We start from the raw sequence: 19,430 nt of genomic DNA on the forward strand, positions 1-19,430 counted from the left end.
ATTTGAAACTTCTGTAAATGCTCTGTAGAAAATTTCTGAATCAGCCTTGTGAACTTAATTTTCTTCTTTGAATTGTTTCATATTTTTTAATACGGGGCCTTTACAACAAAACAATATGGTGGGGCCTTTTATAGCTGAACAGTATGGGGTTTTCTCATTGTCAATTAGGAATGTACATGTATGGTGACCTAAACCGATAATCGCTTATATCCAAGTCATTTGAACTATTGTCGATAGTTGTCTCATTTACAATCATACCGCATCTCATTCTTATTTTGAGAATAAAACTATTTTAAGAAGAATATTTCCCATTTTAATTTAAATGTCTCAGATTAAAAGGAAGTTTCTTGTTATTAAACATGTTTAAAAAAGCTTGATGTTTCTGGGTTATTTTTTAATTCCATGTCTGCCTTTGTTTTGTTTTGTTTATTGATATTTGTCTCTTTAATATCTCTTTAAAGAAGAAAGTCAAAATGGTAAAATCTATCAAAATAAGTTTCATTTAATTTCGATACAAAAGGTAGAAAATTTCCCACTCAATGCAGGTATTGAACTGGAAGTATATGTTTATTCGATCAATGCAACACTGTTATATAATATATAATTGTAGTGGGAACAGTTAAAATGATAATGTCCTTATAGAATTCGTCCTTTGAAGAAATTTTTGAACAGGATCATTTCATAACAACAAGTTAAATGCAGTAATTTCAACAAGTGTATGTACAATAAAATGCAGATTTCAGGACAATTTAAAGGTTCTTTACGTCTTTTTTATAACATGTCAAATGCGCTTGAATTAAAACACAATTTTATTTGTATGACTGCCAATGATATGATCAATGACATAGTATGTATTGCCGTTTGAAATGTTAATACGTTTTATATATAAGATTCCTTTAAATAGCAAGGACATCAAATACTAAGAAATTTAGGGTTTTGTCATTTTTTTCTATGAATACTTCCTACCTAGAATAAAATATGTATACATTAAATTAATCTGTTCATTTCTTTAATACGTAAGCTTTCAAACAAATATTAAACTTATACTGTGCGAAACATGTTGTAATTTTGTTTAATCTCATTAAATTTAATTATTGACCATGTTCGTTTTCATCCTATAAAGTAACACATTTTAACAAACTGATAAAAAGACAAGAAAGACTTACATTTTTAATCAAAAATTATTCTTTGATTTAAAAAAACATGTTCAATTGTTTGAAAAATGGCTTTTATACCCATGCATGGTGGTGAATTTTTGTTTATGAACATGTACTTGACACAATCTCTAAGTCTTGTCAACCTAGTCTACAAATATGGTGTACTGTGGATTTATTGTTATGCAAACTTCAACCTGTCCCAGGTTAGGGTGAGGGTTGGGATCCCACTAACATGTTAACCCCGCCACATTATTTAAGTATGAGCCTGTCCCAAGTCAGGAGCCTGTAATTCAGTGGTTGTTGTTTGTTTATGTGTTACATATATTCGTTTTTTCATTCATTTTTTTTTAACATAAATATGGCCATTAGTTTTCTCGTTTGAATTGTTTTACATTGTCTTATCGGGGCCTTTTATAGCTGACTTTGAGGTATGGGCTTTGTTCATTGTTGAAGGCCGTATGGTGACCTATAGTTGTTAATGTCTGTGTCATTTTGGTCTTTTGTGGATAGTTGTCTCATTGGCAATCATACCACATCTTCTTTTTTATATTTGGCAAAAAGTGTTCAGTAAGAGTCTACAACTTTGGAGAACATCTTCTCACCATTTAAACATTATTTGACTTCACATGGTGTTGTTTCTGTATCATGTGAAAATGAACAAGTTATTGTTAAACACCGTTTGTTTACATGTTATAGGAAAGACAAGCAACTTGACATATTGGTTTAGCTAAATGATAAATGTAAATAACAATCAAGACATCAAAAGGATTGATTTGTTTGTTGACCACTATCAGTAGCAGCCACTAGTTTTTATTTCTGAAGGAACCTGGAGTCCCAAAAGAGAACCAACTACCTTCATTGGATTGATTTAAATTCTGATTTTAGGAGTTTTGTTGATACAAATGTATTCAATAAAAAAAGTTAATCTAGAAAATAATGTAAAATATGTTAAAAAGTCAAATTTACCACTCGAAAAATTTCTTCTTAGTTTGAAGGTCTGAAATGTTGGTTATATGAACATGAAGTACATTATACAAAGCTTTTGTGACACAATGTCCAGGAATATAATGAAATAAAGCCTATTGACTGATTGATTTATTTCTGGTATTGAACACCACATTCAGTATTAATGGCTATATCGTGCATGTCAGTTTTTATTGGTGGAGGGTGGCAGACTGTCAATTATATGAAAGATTGGTTTCAATGGAGTCAAATGACTTACCATATGCATGTTTGGAACTCACAACCTACATTTAGTAAATATTGACAGGCTAGTAAGCAAGTAAATAAGTAAGTAATGACTTTATTTAAAGATTTATTACAGTAGATGAACAACTTGGACCACTACATGTAGGTCACTGAGGCCCCTACAACTTGAAAAAAAGCATGACATTTACATTTTTGTACCTGTAATATATCTACAATACTTACTTTTGGCAGTAGTTGTCAGCTTCTAACCATGATCTTAAGGTTGGCACGATGATATAACATTTTTCATAACTTTTAGTCCAACCTTTCAAAAAGAAACAAACAAATTAAAACAGTCAAATCAATTAAGATATGGACCATAATTTGCTATTGGGCTCATTTCCTGTAACGATAGAAAAGTGATAAAAATGTGTTTTACTGTAAGAAAAGTTGTAACTACATCTAAAGATGCCTTTATTTTTATCAACATACAAGTGTATGCTACTCTTTCCTAGAAAAAAAATTGAAATTAACAAATTTCAAAGATTATACGACTGTATTTTTGTGTCGTTTCTCGTGTTACTTTTCGCTTCTGAAGTGCATAACGCTGACTGATTTATAGTTAATCGTCACCGGCAAATTCATAACTTTTGCTTTCAAATAATAAAGAACATCGACCAATAAGAATAGAAGAAAATGCTGAGAACTATAAGTATTTCTGTAACAGGTGTAAGAACACTAGCGTTACTTTGGTTTCCTATTTCGTAAGCAAATTTTAGATGATGTAATCTGCTTTGTTGTAATAGAATTCTTTATAACAATATGCAAATATGAACTCTCGCGATATGTTCAAACAGGTAAATCAGAGATGATTTACATTCTAGTTTTGTTCTTCGTAATAATTAAGTTAGAAAATGACGTTATCGTTATGCGTTACATTTCACACGAAACAGAAGTCCAGTTATTTCCTTTTTTTTATTAAAATTGTTTTTGTTGTTAAGTTCTAATCATTTCCGGTCATATGTGAAACATGTGACTAACATGTGATCACGCTCTTACGGCCGGATATATTAAATACTAGGTCTAAACATTGTTTTTGTTTCCAACGGGATGTTAGCAAACATAATCTGTAGACTTGTTTCGTCTTGTTTAAAAAAGGAAAATACAATTTTCAAAGAGATTGCGCCGGGGCCCGGGGGGTCTATTATTTTCCTATGTGCATAATGTTACATACGATCTCGTGTGAAAATAAATGCCCAATGACTTGACAAAATCAATTTCAGATTTGACAGACGTTATAACACACTTCGTTTCCGTATAACGATGTAAAGGGTCCTTGGAAAATTCAATCGACATTACGTCTCTTATCATTGTGCCAATGCTTGTTGGATTGATTTTGCTTCAGCAGTAAATATTACTGGATATTTTAGGTGATTAAAGATAATTTAATAAAAAATACATGTTAATATACCGTTACACTTGGAATGTACAAAGTTGGTATCTTTGTCACAATTTTTAATTATTTTTTTTATTCATGTTCTGCAAACGCTTTTCAGAAACGCAATAAACTTGTCAAAGGAGAAGTAAACTTTTACCATGCATGACTTGAAAGGAAGTACTTTATTGATTTAACCCACTAAAGTAGGTTAAAATGTGGAAACCATGTAGATTGTGTACAGGTCACAAATATCACATGGTGCCTATTTTAAAGATTTTAATTACAAGTTAAAAGTTTTTTTCTTTACTGGATTTAAAGAATTTTACATTGCCAATGATTTGGAATAAATTGTATATAACTGGAATTTCAAAACCAAATATAAATACATTGTTTTGGCTAAAACATCAAGATACAACGATTATGGTATCCTGTATCAATGAAGAAAATATGGAAATTTCTGAATAAATTGAACTAATTGTTTTCAAAACAAGCACATATTTAGGAGTTTTATAATACTGTTACATTTAAGATGGATTTTAAGAAAAAGTATACTGTTCAGATTATTTTAAGCAGATTTTGCAATAAAATAAAACTAAAAAAATGCTTTCGGTTTCTTATGGTTTCCTGTCGCGTTTAAAAAAATCTTTAATTTAACATTGAAAATAGATTTTAAATATTAACATGAAGCAAGTAACACTAGTAATGGTGTTCATTTATGTCTTTTGAAATATATTGTGCAAAATAAAGAAAATAAAGATTGGTTTCCCGTTTGGTTTCCTGTCACGTAAACGGTGAATCAAAATGTATTAATTTTTTCTTGAAAAACTCAATTGTTCCATTAATACTATTCTAACACCAACACAACCCACAGAATAAAAGTTAAAGTTTTAGAACGTATAAAAAAGGATACACAGGCCTCTACATTAACATTTTTTCTAACTTGTCCCTTCGGACAAGTGGCAAGAAAATCAGCTTGTCCGAACTCTTAACTCACTTGCCCGAATTCATAATTGAAAATCTAACATATTGATGATTTATGCAATAATAACACTTGGGCTTTGATTGTACCTAATAAAAGGAGCATTTTGTAATGTTATATGAATACCACATCAAAATACATTTCATTATTTCAGAATGAAAGTTTTTTTGCAAGACTGTGTTCTCTGACACAATGTCACTATCATTTGTCAATCATTAAATCATCATTTCTTCCCAAACCACTACGTTCCCCTATGGACCTATTCATTCTTTAGTAGTGGTATGGGTTAAACCAAGGATGTAAATACACCTGGGTACCTTGAACATGTATAATTATGAGTAAACCTTTTTAATTTATTGATGATGTCAAAACAAGCTTTTACAATTTATTTTGATTTGTATATACATTGATATATGATCATAAAGTACATACACATTTCACTAAAAAATCTGACTTTTTAGATTTTATTAATTTTTTTTTATCTTAAATTTTTATATCATAGATCTTATCAAATAAAACCTCTTTTAATGTATTGTTATGCATAAAAGGAAAATCAAATGAAACATACTTTAATTTAATATTTTAAAGTTTAGGTAAAACTCCATATGGAGGTGCTCCTAATTCAAGGAAGCTTATACTAAGAAGATACATTAACATTGGTTTTTTTCCCCTTACTTATATCCCCCTGGCCAATGGCTGCCAGCATGTTCAAATACTCCAAATCAGAGACATATTATACAAGTTTTATATGTCTCTGGTTCAATCAATGAATAATTATTTCATTTAGTATGATCAATAAAACAATCATTCATATTTTTGGGAATGTATAAGTCTTGAATTTGATCTATTTTTATCTGACCTTGATTTTTCACTTGTCCCATCGGACAAGTAGTATGGTGAATCTACTTGCCCGACACCTGTGTCTACTTGTCCCGGACAATCTGACAAACGTTAATGTCGAGCCCTGATACAAAAAGAAACCAAAGGCCGAATACCAAATTATGGTCCATATTCTCTCTTATATTTTCATACAAATTATAACCCAAAGCTCCAATAATTGGAATAACCTCTGTAGCTGGCCATTTTACTTTTTTACAATTTACTTTTGCAGTCATTTTTGTGAATCTTCAATAGCTGAAGATTTTGTGAGTTTAATAAATGTGGTTCCTGAACAAGATTTTAATTTGTACTTTATATCATAGATAGCCTTTGGCTTCAAATGTTTGGCTTTTAGCATTTAAGATGAAAGTAAATCCAGAAGAACTAGCTCTTTGAAAGTATAATACATGAGCACTGAACTTAAGTTATCTAGCGTAGATGAACATGATGAACTAAAATCAAAATCAGATTAAAATATCTTTTGAAGACACCAAGTTGATCTCTTTCACACGTGTTCTGAAAGATTCATAGGTTGTACTTTCATTTTGTTATGACAACATAAGACTACATGATATATAACAATAGTAACAAGAAGTTGTAGAAGCTGGTTCCAAATTTCTACATTGCCTGGAAAATGAGAGGAATAGGCATCTGTCCATAAAATCAGAAGATGGAAGCATATTTGATGGTATATTACGTAGACATTGGTTACTATATAAATACAGCCATCCAGGATATCAAGGGACTTTCTACACTAACTTAATTTCATAATTTTTACAATTTCAATTGTTTTTCGAAAATGTTTTTGCTAAGTTCAGCTAAACAAATGATTGAAATGAAGGGGACCTTGAAAATATAGGTTGTTATTATAGGTTATCTAAAAACATAGAAGTAAACCAACAATTATTATTGTTTTCTTGGCTCTGCCTGCTATTTTTCTAACCGGAAGTCTATTTTCTAATGGTTAAATCGGTTGTCGGTGAACAGTTTCCGTATTTGTAAGCAACTTACCTGATGGACAAACTAAATTAAAATCTTGTGCTATCTGTAAAAGAACAAATTTAAGCTTTGAAAAAAACCATAAAGTTAAGCCATCTGTATACGTATCATTCTAGAACACTTAAAAGGCTAAATGGTACCTTGAATCAGCTTTAAATAGATGATATAGTAATTACCCTGTTATACCTAACGATATACCTCCATCTAACTTGTATTATTAAGTTTGTACTGTCATTACTGTACTGCAATACTATTTTATGTGACACCAAGATGGTCATGTTCATGGTTCCGTTTTCAGATCGCCGGATAGTAATGCTGTTTTTCAGAGGAGGAAGGTTTCAACTTTAACTCATTAAAATAAGCATACTCAAATTGGGCCCTTAGAGTTTAAATTTGTCTGTTTGACTGGTTGGTCAGCTTTGTCTTTAAATTAGAATTCATCTTCAACTTTTCACAACAAAATAGCAGCAGTAAAAGTAAGAGATGGTGAATCAAGGATTTGTATAGAAAATCCACAAATCATGGCCTTGGGTGAATGAAAGAAAAAAATGAACACAAGCCTATTTCCAGGGTTATCCAATGAGTTACTATCTCATAAAATACAAAATCAAGAAAAGTCTCACATTTTCTAAGTTTAATAAAAGGTTTGAAGATGGCGTTTTTACAAATCATTGATTATGCAAATCTTAAAGTTTAAAGATTAATCCTTTTGAATGACGTTTTAAAATATCTGTGTTGTTAATCGGTCAACATTCAACTGTGTATTAGTTCCATTTATGAACGTAAATCAAATTTCATCTCCTTCATTGACCCATGTAGATGCGATCATATATTCATATATTTATAGGTAAAACGGCTCATTAGCTTTAATTTCTGTACCCTACTTTACATGATTGTCGAAGCTTAACGTTCTAAACAACAATAGAGAATAGTTACATTGCAGAAAATAGGTATTTACGTGTGTAACCAATGTTTATTGATTTTTGTATACATATATCAGTCAGTACATCTGTTTTTGTAAAATACATATAAAATGTGGTATAATAAAGGAAACAAAACAATGTTTGTCAAGTTGACATTTGACTCACATTTGCTTTGATAGTAGGTTTTAGTGTTCTACGAATTTTATTTTATTTTATTTAAAGGCATATCATTTAAATTTCTGACCATGACGAAACACGTTTCTACACAGTACTTTTTTTTAAATAAACTAACTGCAGTTGCTGGCAGGCAATATTTGTCTATCAGTGTTTCATACGATCATAATCAAGGTTGAACTGTCAATACCACATTTGTGTTTTTGTTTCTGACATATATTTCTCATGCACGCTATACAAACTTATTTGATAAAGGTTTGTCTCCATCGTGGAATGAAACTTCTTGCCGAAAAAATAATATTTTTCGTGTTCCTTTATTACAGCACGAGCCAGTCTTTTGTGTAAATAAACAGAAATGTTGGATCAACGTATAGTGTAACGTCCCTCATTTAAGATGATCTGCGATTTAGAACTTGACCATGATTTCTCAAGTTCTAAATTGAAGTTTAATTATTGAGATGGCTATCTATACTAGGACTTAAAACATATATAAGATACATAGCCTTTCTTCCGAATTTTGATTAATAAGCCAAAAAAGAGAAGCGAAAGATACCAGTTGGTCATTCAAACTCATACGTCGACTGAAATAAACTGACAACGCCATGCATGGCTAAAATGGAAATAGACCAAAAGGCAAACAATAGAACAAAAAACACAACATAAAAAACCTTAAGACTGAGCAACACAAAACCCTACCAAAAATTGGGTGTGATCTCAAGTGTTCCGAAATGGTAGGCAGATCCTGTTCCACGTTAATCAAGACTTTCTGAATCCTAGGGATGATCCAGGGGCGGATCCAGCCATTTTAAAAAGGGGGGTCCCAACCAAGAGTAAAAGGGGGGGTTCCAACTATATGCTCCCATTCTAATGCATTTATCATCCAAAAAAAAGGGGGGTTCCAACCCCCGGACACCCCCCCCCCCCCTGGATCCGCCACTCGGATCTTTTTATTGTTTCATCAGTTAAGAGCTAGGTATATAATAAATTCAATGTATGTTATCATATATGTCTTTGATTATATGTACCGTTTTGTTGTTGTCTCTTAGATGCACATCTATAAAGGAATTTGTATAAAACGTATCGAAGTACTTTTCCATGAATTCCGACAGTCGATATATCAAATAGCTGCATTATATACGATTGATTGTTGATTGCTTGACGTCCAGTGACACATATTTCGTGCATTTTCTGTACAAAGCCTCATATCAAAAAAAGACAATTATGGAATATTATCCATCTATTGTGGAAATGGGGGAATCTTTTGGGACATTTTCGTTTACACTTTTGTTTTGCAATCATATTGTAAGGATTGAAAAAAAATGTCAGCTGACAACAGTTGTACATGGGTCTATACAAACGAGTCATTCTTCGATTTGACGATTCTACAGACTTATTATTTAATTAAATTCGAATAAAGTTATCTTTGTATCAGTACTAACAATTAGTTTCAACGGCGATTTCTTAATCATTGAATTATAACAATTATGATATGATCAGTGTCCATTGATTCGCACGATCAAAACTTGTAGGATGCAGAAAACGACAACTTTATTGTATAGTTTTACATCGATTTTATGACAACGGAATTAATTTTTAATTCGTTTTAACACAGTTGATTTCATTTTAAATAGACTCATGGCTTGTTTGTTTGATCGTACTGAAAAATGTTGTCAAACACAAGGAAGATGCCAAAGCAGTATTTTTTTTTATGAAATCAACAATCGAAATTCAGAAAATAATAACAATGTAATACTAAACAAAAACCGCAAAAGACAAAAAAAAAGAAGAACAAACAACATGTTAAATATGTTTTACATATATAGTTGTTAATTTTTGTGTCATTTGGTCTTGTGTGGAGAGTTGTCTCATTAGATATCATACCACATCTTCTTTATGATCATATGAATACAAAAGATTTGATTATTTTAGATGCCCTTCATGCAATATCTAGCTAGTGTGATTTTTCTCTAGTTTTAAATCTTTACTTATAATGGCCTGTGATTTTCAATCGTTCAATGGGGCGACAAAAAGTGCTGATGAGTTTCCCTATTTCGTGTTTTACCGATTTTTTAATATAAGTGTATCTCCTTCAATAAATTCATTACTCTCTTAGGGGAACCCATTATCGAAAAACTTCAATAGTAAAAAGTAACGTATTTGCATTTGTTTTGTTGAGTTAAATGCAAATTATGTTCGGATGACTGGTTGTCTTAGGTTACCATTTAATAAAGCATACATTAAAATATATCACTCTAATTTGGCACTGTGACATACGTAGAACAGTGTACACCATTGAATCGAGGTTAGAAATAATACAAGAAGATACTCTAGGACAAAAATCCTATCAATAAACTAAAAAAAAACAGCCACACACACACAAACTGAAAACAAGAACCCCACTAATTTATAACGAGGGTAATGATTCAATATTATTTATATACATTTATCAACATTCGCTGTCCTACATTCTGTCAATACTATATTTTAGGATTGCAATTGTCATGATTTTCTCTGACAGTTAGTTACTAAATTCACATTGGATGTGTATTGATTGATATACTAGTTGTAAATGGCTTTGAATTAGCTAGCTTTCCGTAACTATACGAGTACTCTCAGATCTGTCCTTTTTTTGTTTGTTTTGTGTGTTCCTTTTCTCTAGTCGAGCCTTTTTCAACTGTCAGTTAATACTATTGTTTGTTCTTCTGTTGTGTTGTTACACCACCGTCTCATGTTAGGGTAGATTGTGCACCCTCAAACATGTATATAAGACTGGCATTTTGATTTTGACTTTACATTTAAGATCCATATGTTCAGAATAAAGCCGAGTCAATTTGACAGAACTGCTCTGACACTTTAGTACGTTGTGTTTATCTATGGTGAGTATACATATTTGTTTCGATGAAAGTGTGGACTAAGTGAAATTTATTTTATATAAATAAAAAGTACTTATTATGACTAACATCGTTTAATATGTTAAAGGTATCAATGACTTCGTCATTTTGGTCTCTGGTGGAGAGTTATATCTCATCGGCAATAATACCACACCTTCTTATCATGTTTTATACAAACAAAATGTATTCACTTCGAAATTGTCTGTTAAAATGATTTGAAATTTCAATAACCAGATATCACCTAATACATGAACTTATTTCTACAGTTAGACATAGATTTCTGCCCTAGAAAAAAACTTTTGTCCTTAAACATGCATGAAATATTTGCCACTGGACGTTAATCAAACAACGATAAATCAACCTAACGTCTTTTAGAAATTTCATTATTTCTACTGTACAGTGTCTTCGAATACAAAAATATATCGCCAGTTAAAAAAGAGTTATTGTTAAATGTATTTCCGTTAATAAAGGAGGATTTTGTTTGAAAAAAACTTGTCCAAGCGTTACGAGTTGAAGACGAAAACAAAATGTTAAATGACATTCATAACAAAATGTGACAATTTATCATTTCACAGATGTTTGAGCAGACGATAAATATAAAATTTACTGATTATATGGTAAATTAAATAACAGGAATGGTCATGGTGTCAAAAGATAGATATTTTCTTTTATAAATGTTAAATGCTTTTTTCTTTAGTTATGTTTGAACTTGAGTTAGAATAACTGACGTATTTTGTAGTTTATGTGCACTACTGTGTTTAACATCAGAAGGCAAAAAGCTCTAATGCAATGAACATATATGCTCATAAAATACATAGGTACCGTACTGGAATAGGAAAAAGGGAATTTTATTCCCACCCACTTTTCAGACAAATAGTGAAATAAAGTAAATTGTATTTGCCTTATAAAATCATGAAAATTCGTCAAGTGGAGCTGCTGCACAAATTCATAAAAATTTATTTCATTAAAAAAGGACCCCATTTAGAATTTCTTGTAAAACTTTGAAGATTTATATCTGACCCGGCGCTTTTTGGAACAAATGACGGGTTCCTATCATGCTGGCTCATTTATGAGAGACATTAAAGCTTACCAACGGTAAGTATTACTTTAGAATTCTAAAAACTCATTGTTCCAAAAGGACTTTACAAAAAATAAAAAAATATTTGGATTTCAGTTTTAGACTCAAGACCCAGAACCCCATTTGACCTTCCAAACACTGATAGAAAATAGTACAAAGAGCACATCAAAGAGTATGGATATTTTCTATGGATATAATTCTAAACTCTTATAATCTGTTAAAATTGTTAGTTTAGCTTTTTATGTTGCCTTATTTAAATAACCTTACGAGTTCATACTGTGTTTAAAAGACTAATCTGCCATTGGAATAACGGTATGGGTATTACGATAATCTTAATCACAAACAATAACTATATATGTATTGTCTTTCTATATAAAGTAAACATTCCAGGGTATAACACAATGAAGATATATGTCACAAACAAACAATATACGCCATTTCTACCTATTGTTTATTATTCATCGTTGTTACAGTTAAAATTTTAATTACAAAATTTAAAAGGCATTCCAGCAGGGAAGGTCGTAAGGGGTAAAATATATATGTTTTCGCGCGGAAAGCAAAAGCGGAGTAGGGTCATGTTTCCCCTCTAAAAGAAAGTTGGTGGTTCAAAATAGTATAAAAATCGAATAAATTTAAGTCTGCAGTGTTATTCATTCAAAAATTTGACATTATATTGAAAGTATAACTGATAAATGAAATCTATTCCGAAGTACGACTGGTAGATATATAAAACGGTATAATCTCTATATCAACAAATTAAGTACTAGTCCTTTGAGCTTATTTTCAGTGGCTGCAAGCACTTCGATACGGTATTTTTCCAGTAGAATTGTTTATATAGACTGTATAATAACGATATTTTAACAATTAAACATAAAGTGCATTTTGATATTAGTATGTGTTTTGGTCATTAATTGTCTTATTGATAAAATAAAAACGAGTAACGGAGGAGAGCTCGAGTTGGGTATTAATGGAAAAATCTCACGACTTTTTGAATTCCTGTCTTATGTCAGGCAACACACGACATACTATTTTTTTTTCGTTGTTTTCTAATGAAAAATTGTCACTAACAATAAAGTATGGACGGCAGATTTCCGATAGGTCTGTTGACTTCAGTCAAAAAAAATTTAAACTCTGGTTTCATTAGAACTTACATATATGGTATCACGCCTGTTGATGTCATTTTATTTTAATGTGTTGTAGGATCTTGGCGTTTTTCCATTCACTCACTTCCTTTTATTTGTATACAACATCAAAGCTAAGAAAGGAATACAACTCTCAAGTTTATACAGCCTATAAAACACCAATAGATGCATCCTGATCTGTGGGTTAAAAAGGATGTAATCTTTGTCCATTGATTTTGTCACATTGATTCTTTATCAATGATCCCATCATTAACCATCATTTATTGGAGTTCGATTTCCGTTGTAAATAATTTGCTAGAACTAAAGAGTTTTCTTCGGATAACATACTACAACTGATTGTTAATTAAGATATAAGTAATCTTCGTCAAACCATTAAAATATGTCGTGATCTATAGGGAATGACCTATGCTTAGCAATGCTAGCTCGAGGTTAATGGATGGATGGTATGCTACAATTAGTTTAATTACAAAATGAGACACCTGCAGTTACCGTGGAAACAGAAAAATATTGATTCCAGGTATTGAGTGTACAATTATAGTCTACCTATATATCATAAAGTGTAAGACACATTCAATATTGTCAATAGACATAATTGTTTACTATTGAAAAAAACCCCACAGATAATGAAGTGGTTCAGGAAACTCTATTATATGAAATCAGTCAGCCAACGACAAATTATTGAAATATTGAAATAAGCTACATGTATATAGTACAGATCTATATAGTTACAATATAAGAGATTCAATGTCAGATATTGTTTTCTATCTATTATAGATACATCAAGGATTTGTATAGTTCCTTTGGTACTTTAAGTTAGTACATGAAATAAATTTCGATTTTAATGTTTTCTACAGATTCCCCACAAATACAATAGTCCGCGGACGTACATTTACAATCTGATTTCTAATATATACAACTGTGTATACTGAAAAGCAATCCCAATCATATCTGAGTGCATGGGTTCAAAATAAAATTTCCAAAAAGGACGTTAATATTTTTAGCAACATGATCAACCATATTCACATTGCTTCTTGTTTCGTTTTCAACTCCCCCAGTAATGTATTAAAGAGAGAGTGTATAGTACAACAACAAAATATATATAATGGATTCATCGTTTGTGGTTTGCTTTTTCATTCTTCAAAAAGAAACAAATGGTCCGTTGTTCGTGTTAATACTAACTGACTTGTTCGGTTATAATATGGTTACGCAACGAATAAATATATATTCTTTATATGTTTTGTAACAAGGAAATAGAACTATTCTTAATTTAAAAGACGGTTTCATATTACAAACATATTACAAATATACCCTTCATGCCCGGTTAGTTATTGAAAACCGGTTGATTGCAAGTAAAAAATAACTTACCGTTATAGAAAATAATAATGGTAAAATCCATATACTTTTAAAACAAATATTTTCTGTCATGTTTTCCTTTTTAAAAACTAACAACTAAAAAATGTGTAAATACACCACTTAAAATAAATTAATCCGTTGTCATTCGAAATTTAATCTAACAAGACTGTCCACTTATTTTTCGAATGTTTAAAATTATCTTCATCACAATTTATTCCTTTAAACAAACTTCATGATTTTTTATGTCCATATATCATTTCATGGAGGTCGCCATCTTGTTACTACGAAAGCTTCCGAGGTTGAGTTACAAAACGTTTGTTGTTGCGAAGCGCTACATGTATTCAGTCATCTGTGAACAAATGTCACACTGAGAGGATCAGACGGGAAAATCGTCACACTGGTTGAACCGCCAGGTATTTTAAAGTAGAAAATTAATAGGTTTTAAACTCAATATTTGTCATACGTGCTGAGTGTATTGGAAATTCAGTGAAAGTGATAATTAAATGTCAGGATCAATTAACACATCAAACCATTTTACATATTTACATTTCCATATAAATAAAAACGATCTTTAAACGAAATTGCATTGGAAAAATGATACTAGTAGTAGTATAGGCGCGTCTTATGTAAAATTACACTTTTCTATTTACTGAACAACTTCTCCGACTATCAAAGTGCACACACCAGCGATGAGATGACACACCATGTAACATTTTCAAACACAAACAAGACAGGACAACACGATGAACAAGACGAGCTTGCTTATATGCCGTGTTCTTTGATACCACAACCGCGACATATCAGAAAACGGGAGCTCTGAGAGGTTTGATTTTAATCAGACTGTTAAACCGCTTACTGTTTATTTTGTTTGGAAAATGGTATTTCTTTTCTGTTTCCTTTCTCGGCTTTTGAAACTTAAAAGATTTTGAACTAGATAGATCGTATGATCAACAATTAGACTGAACCTTAAATGGCGAATTTTCTATCTTGTAAAAATGCTGGTGATATTTCCCTCTACCAAAACTGTCCTTATATATACTCGTGTTATACAAAAATGTTTCAAAGTCTAAGACGATATTTCACTACAGCAAAGACTGCAATAAAAAGATAATAGTATAACATCATATTTTGAGCACACATTGCACAAAAGGGCAATCTAATTAACACATAAATCTATGATTTTTCTATTGTTGACGTAAGTCCCAGTATAGATCTCAATCTTTATAAAAATCAGATTACTCAAAAGATGCATGGTATTGCTTAATCAAGTTACCAAAGACAATATAAATGGAAAGTCAAACAAGTGCAGTCGATCAACATCAATGTAAATAATTTACCACAGGCAACTTAAATAGTAAACAACTTTACACAGCGACTTAAAATGTATACAATTAATCATACAATTCACCACAGACAACTTTAAATGTAAACGACTTACCACAGACAACTTAGAAAGTATACAATTTACCGCAGACAACATCAATGTAAACAATTTACCACAGGCAACTTAAGATGTAAACAACTTGCCACAGACAACTTAAAATGTATATGATTTACCGCATGCAGGCAACATCAATGTGAACAATTTACCATAGGTAACTTAAAATGTATACAATTTCCCCAAGACTACCTCGATGTAAACAACTTACCACATGCAGACAACTTAAAAGGTATATAGTTTACCGAAGACAACATCAATGTAGATACTTTTGCATAGGCAACTTAAAATGTAAACGACTTACCACAGACAACTTAGAAAATATACAATTTACCGCAGACAACATCAATGTAAAAAATTTACCACATGCAGTCAAATTAAAATGTAAACAACTTACCACAATAAACTTTAAATTTATATAATTTACCGCATGCAGGCAACATCTATGTAAACAATATTTACCAAAGGTAACGTAAAATGTATACAATTTACAAAAAAAACACCTCAATGAATACAACTTGCCATATGCATACAACTGAAAAGGTGTATAATTTACCTCAGACAACATCAATGTAAATAATTTGGCATAGGCAACTTGAATTGTAAACAACTTACCATAGGCGACTTTTTAAAATGTTTACAATTTACCGGCGGCAACGTAAATGACACAGAGGATGCAAAGAGAAGTTATAATGAACAACATTAACCATATCTTATACAAACATTTACGACAGGCGACAATACTAGAACAACTATTGTATATGTGTAATATGTAGTCAACTCTCATAGCTAGAACAAGGACAGTAAAACATTGAACATGATGAATTGTAAAAAAGATATACCGTTTTAGGAAAATGGCGTTCAATGTTCTTTTTGTGTATTTTCAATTTTTTTTTTTTTTTTCAAGAATTTTTTACATGTTTTTGAAAATATCAACATTTTTTAAAAACTTCATAGCTTGTTACGTTGGCTTTCTTGTATTCCTAGCGTCTACACTTTAATTATAAATGTTTTGATATGAGCGTCACTGATGAGTCTTATGTAGACGAAAAACGCGTCTTGCGTACTAAAATTATAATCCTGGTAACTTTGATAACTATTTAACATAAAATTCTTGAAATATCCTGGTAAACTTGCAAATTTTCTTTTTGCCTGGTGTGGTACTTTTTCTGTTTGTTTTATGTGTTACGTCGTGACGTCATGAATCTAACTTTTTTTAAACAAAATTGTACAACTGACAGCATCTAACAAACGTTATATATATATATCAAAGATTGTACAATACCGGAAAATATTACATATGGTTGGAATTTTCTTGTTTCTCATTGATTTATTTGGTCACGTTTTTCAAATATGTATTTTGTATTTTTTCACGATTTTGCCATATTGACTCGATGTTACTATATTAAGAAATGATATTTACACTATGTTACTAAAAATAGTAACATAGCCGTCAATATAATATCCAAAAATAGTAATATCGAGTCAATATCGTTTTCAAACATTCGCTATGATCTACATATGTAATATGAAAAGACTTTCACTCCGTCAATGACTTATTTATGGACCTGTGAGGTTATATTGAACCTCAGACTTCGTCCTCGGTCAATATAATCTGAACATGTCCATATATAACGTAAATTGACCTCGTCAAAAGTTCATAATTGATAAACATGCGTTAAAGAAAAAAGCATACTGTCGATACTGTTTCAAAAAATGTCAACATAAATACAAAATTTTGCTACAAAAAATGAGCAAAAGATACATTTTAGTGGGTTTTTAAATTCTTGGATTTATGTTTTCTATTAAAAAACAAAACAAAAACCCAGAGTGAAGAGTTGAAGCTACCCAGTAAAAAAAATATTGTCCAACAATTGACATAGCTTGAACAAAGACTGGAAAAATATTGTCCAATCATTACATAACTTGAACAAGGATTTTCCAATATTTAACATCACTAGAACACAGTCTGTACAACATTTTACATAACTTGAACAAGGATTTTCCAATATTTAACATCAATTGAACACAGTCTGTACAACATTTTACATAACTTGAACAAATATTGTCTAACATTTAACATTACTGGAACGAAGACTGTCCAGCATATAAAAAATCACTTACAAAAAATGTCCAAAATTTAGCATAACCAATGATTGACCATCATTTAACATCAAATGAACGAAGACTGCATGTCCAACATAAACATTACTTAAAGAAAGATTGTCCAGCACTGAACATTGCTTGGACAAATATTTTAACATAGTCCAGATTAAAGAACACTTTAACAGTATTAGAACAAAGGGTGGTCGAAAGTTGGCAGCGCTAGAGCAAAATATGAACGATAGTTCGGCAGGGCTAGGACAAACAGTTTTACTAAGAATTAAACAATAGTTGACTGCTCCATGCATACAACAGTTGACATCGGCATGCAGACTTTAGAAAAACAACAGTTGAACAGTACACTGTAAAAACAGCGTTTAGATTTGAAACGGATTTACAACATGTTTAGGTCTAAACGTGTTTAGGAAAGCGTTTAGGATCTAAACGGATATTTATCTAAACACATAAAACCCTAAACGTGTTTAGAATTTAAACGTGTTGCAGGGTTATTATCAGTGAGTGTTATCATTAAGCTAAACATTAAATGGCATCTAAACACTTCTGAAACACTTTCCTAAACACCTAAACACTTTATAATATTTCAGTACTGGTTCCACCTTTTTACCCGATGTTCCTACATATTCCAGCATATTCTGTGAAACTATGATATCGTGGCTGTCTTGAAATTAAAATTATTTTCAAACTTCAGTCCCAACCCAGTATGCGGAGCTTCTATATTTATGAGAACAAATCATATCATCTTCCCCAACTGAGTTTCCCTTTTTTGTGTTGTAAGATTATTAAATTACTTTCAATTATTTTTTTTATAAGTTAAGTAATTAGTTGTTTATACCAGGGACATATAAAATAATCTTTTATAGTATTTATAAGGAAGATGTGAGTGAATATTTTCTCTAATTTCCGGAGTCGTTGTCCGAATATGATCTTATTATACTAATTAACGAACAGAGTTATCTATCGTGGTAATTTGGTACGGACGCCTTCGGACCCGCCAAAGACAAACAACAATCTATTGACGATGCAACAGATACAGAACTTCATATTAGAATATTAACGGAATCAAAAGCCATCTTAACAGTTATTACAGCAGCGGAAGGTAAGCAGATCCAGATTTTGTAAAAAGGGGGAGGGGCACAAACCATAATTTAACAGACTAATAAAAGGAATATGTGCGTTAAACTGTTAACCTATGCTATTTCAAGTTCACTATTGTGGTACGAATCATATAATATACACACATAATCAGTCTCAGGGACCAAGCATAAAATAAGAATGAGCTAGTTCGGAAATTTAAAATGAGATTGAATAGTCTAAACTGTCACTGTACATAATGTCATAAAATTATAGTTTCAAGTATTTTAACTTTGCAGGGAATAAGATGACCTGATCCCAATGGCCCATAGAACAACATCCTTCACACAATCACTGAAATTATAGTTTCACTTCATTTGTCAAAGAGAAACAAAGAATACCAAACATCCAAAAGGACATTCAAACTCATTACTTGAAAATAAACTGACCACGTCATGGCTAAAAAGTTGAAAATAAAGTGACATTCAAACTCCTATGTCAAAAATAAACTGTCAAGTTGTTCTTTTTCATATAAACCTATAATAATTATTTGTATGTATGCATTTATAGGACTGTAACACTGTATATGTAGTGGG

At 31.1% G+C, this 19,430-nt stretch overlaps 1 protein-coding gene across 14 annotated transcripts in view; it reads right to left on the reverse strand.

The window, feature by feature from the left end:
- The window catches only part of LOC139524508 (uncharacterized), an 83,210-nt gene extending 68,515 nt beyond the window's left edge, over positions 1 to 14,695 (reverse strand). For 6 of the 14 annotated variants that reach the window (XM_071319323.1, XM_071319318.1, XM_071319316.1 and 3 more), the window contains exons 1-3: positions 14,214 to 14,544; positions 6,653 to 6,686; positions 2,589 to 2,670 (exon numbers count right to left, since the gene is read on the reverse strand). In XM_071319323.1, coding sequence (XP_071175424.1) covers positions 2,589 to 2,670; positions 6,653 to 6,686; positions 14,214 to 14,273 — 176 coding nt within the window. In that variant the 5' untranslated portion in view covers positions 14,274 to 14,544. Of the gene's footprint in view, positions 1 to 2,588; positions 2,671 to 6,652; positions 6,687 to 14,213 lie in introns of all 14 variants that reach the window. The other 8 variants (XM_071319327.1, XM_071319326.1, XM_071319325.1 and 5 more) reach the window with 4 other exon arrangements.
- Between the last annotated feature and the right edge of the window lie 4,735 nt (positions 14,696 to 19,430).

This window comes from Mytilus edulis, chromosome 5 (assembly GCF_963676685.1).
Source record: "Mytilus edulis chromosome 5, xbMytEdul2.2, whole genome shotgun sequence".
Lineage (NCBI taxonomy): Eukaryota > Metazoa > Mollusca > Bivalvia > Mytilida > Mytilidae > Mytilus > Mytilus edulis.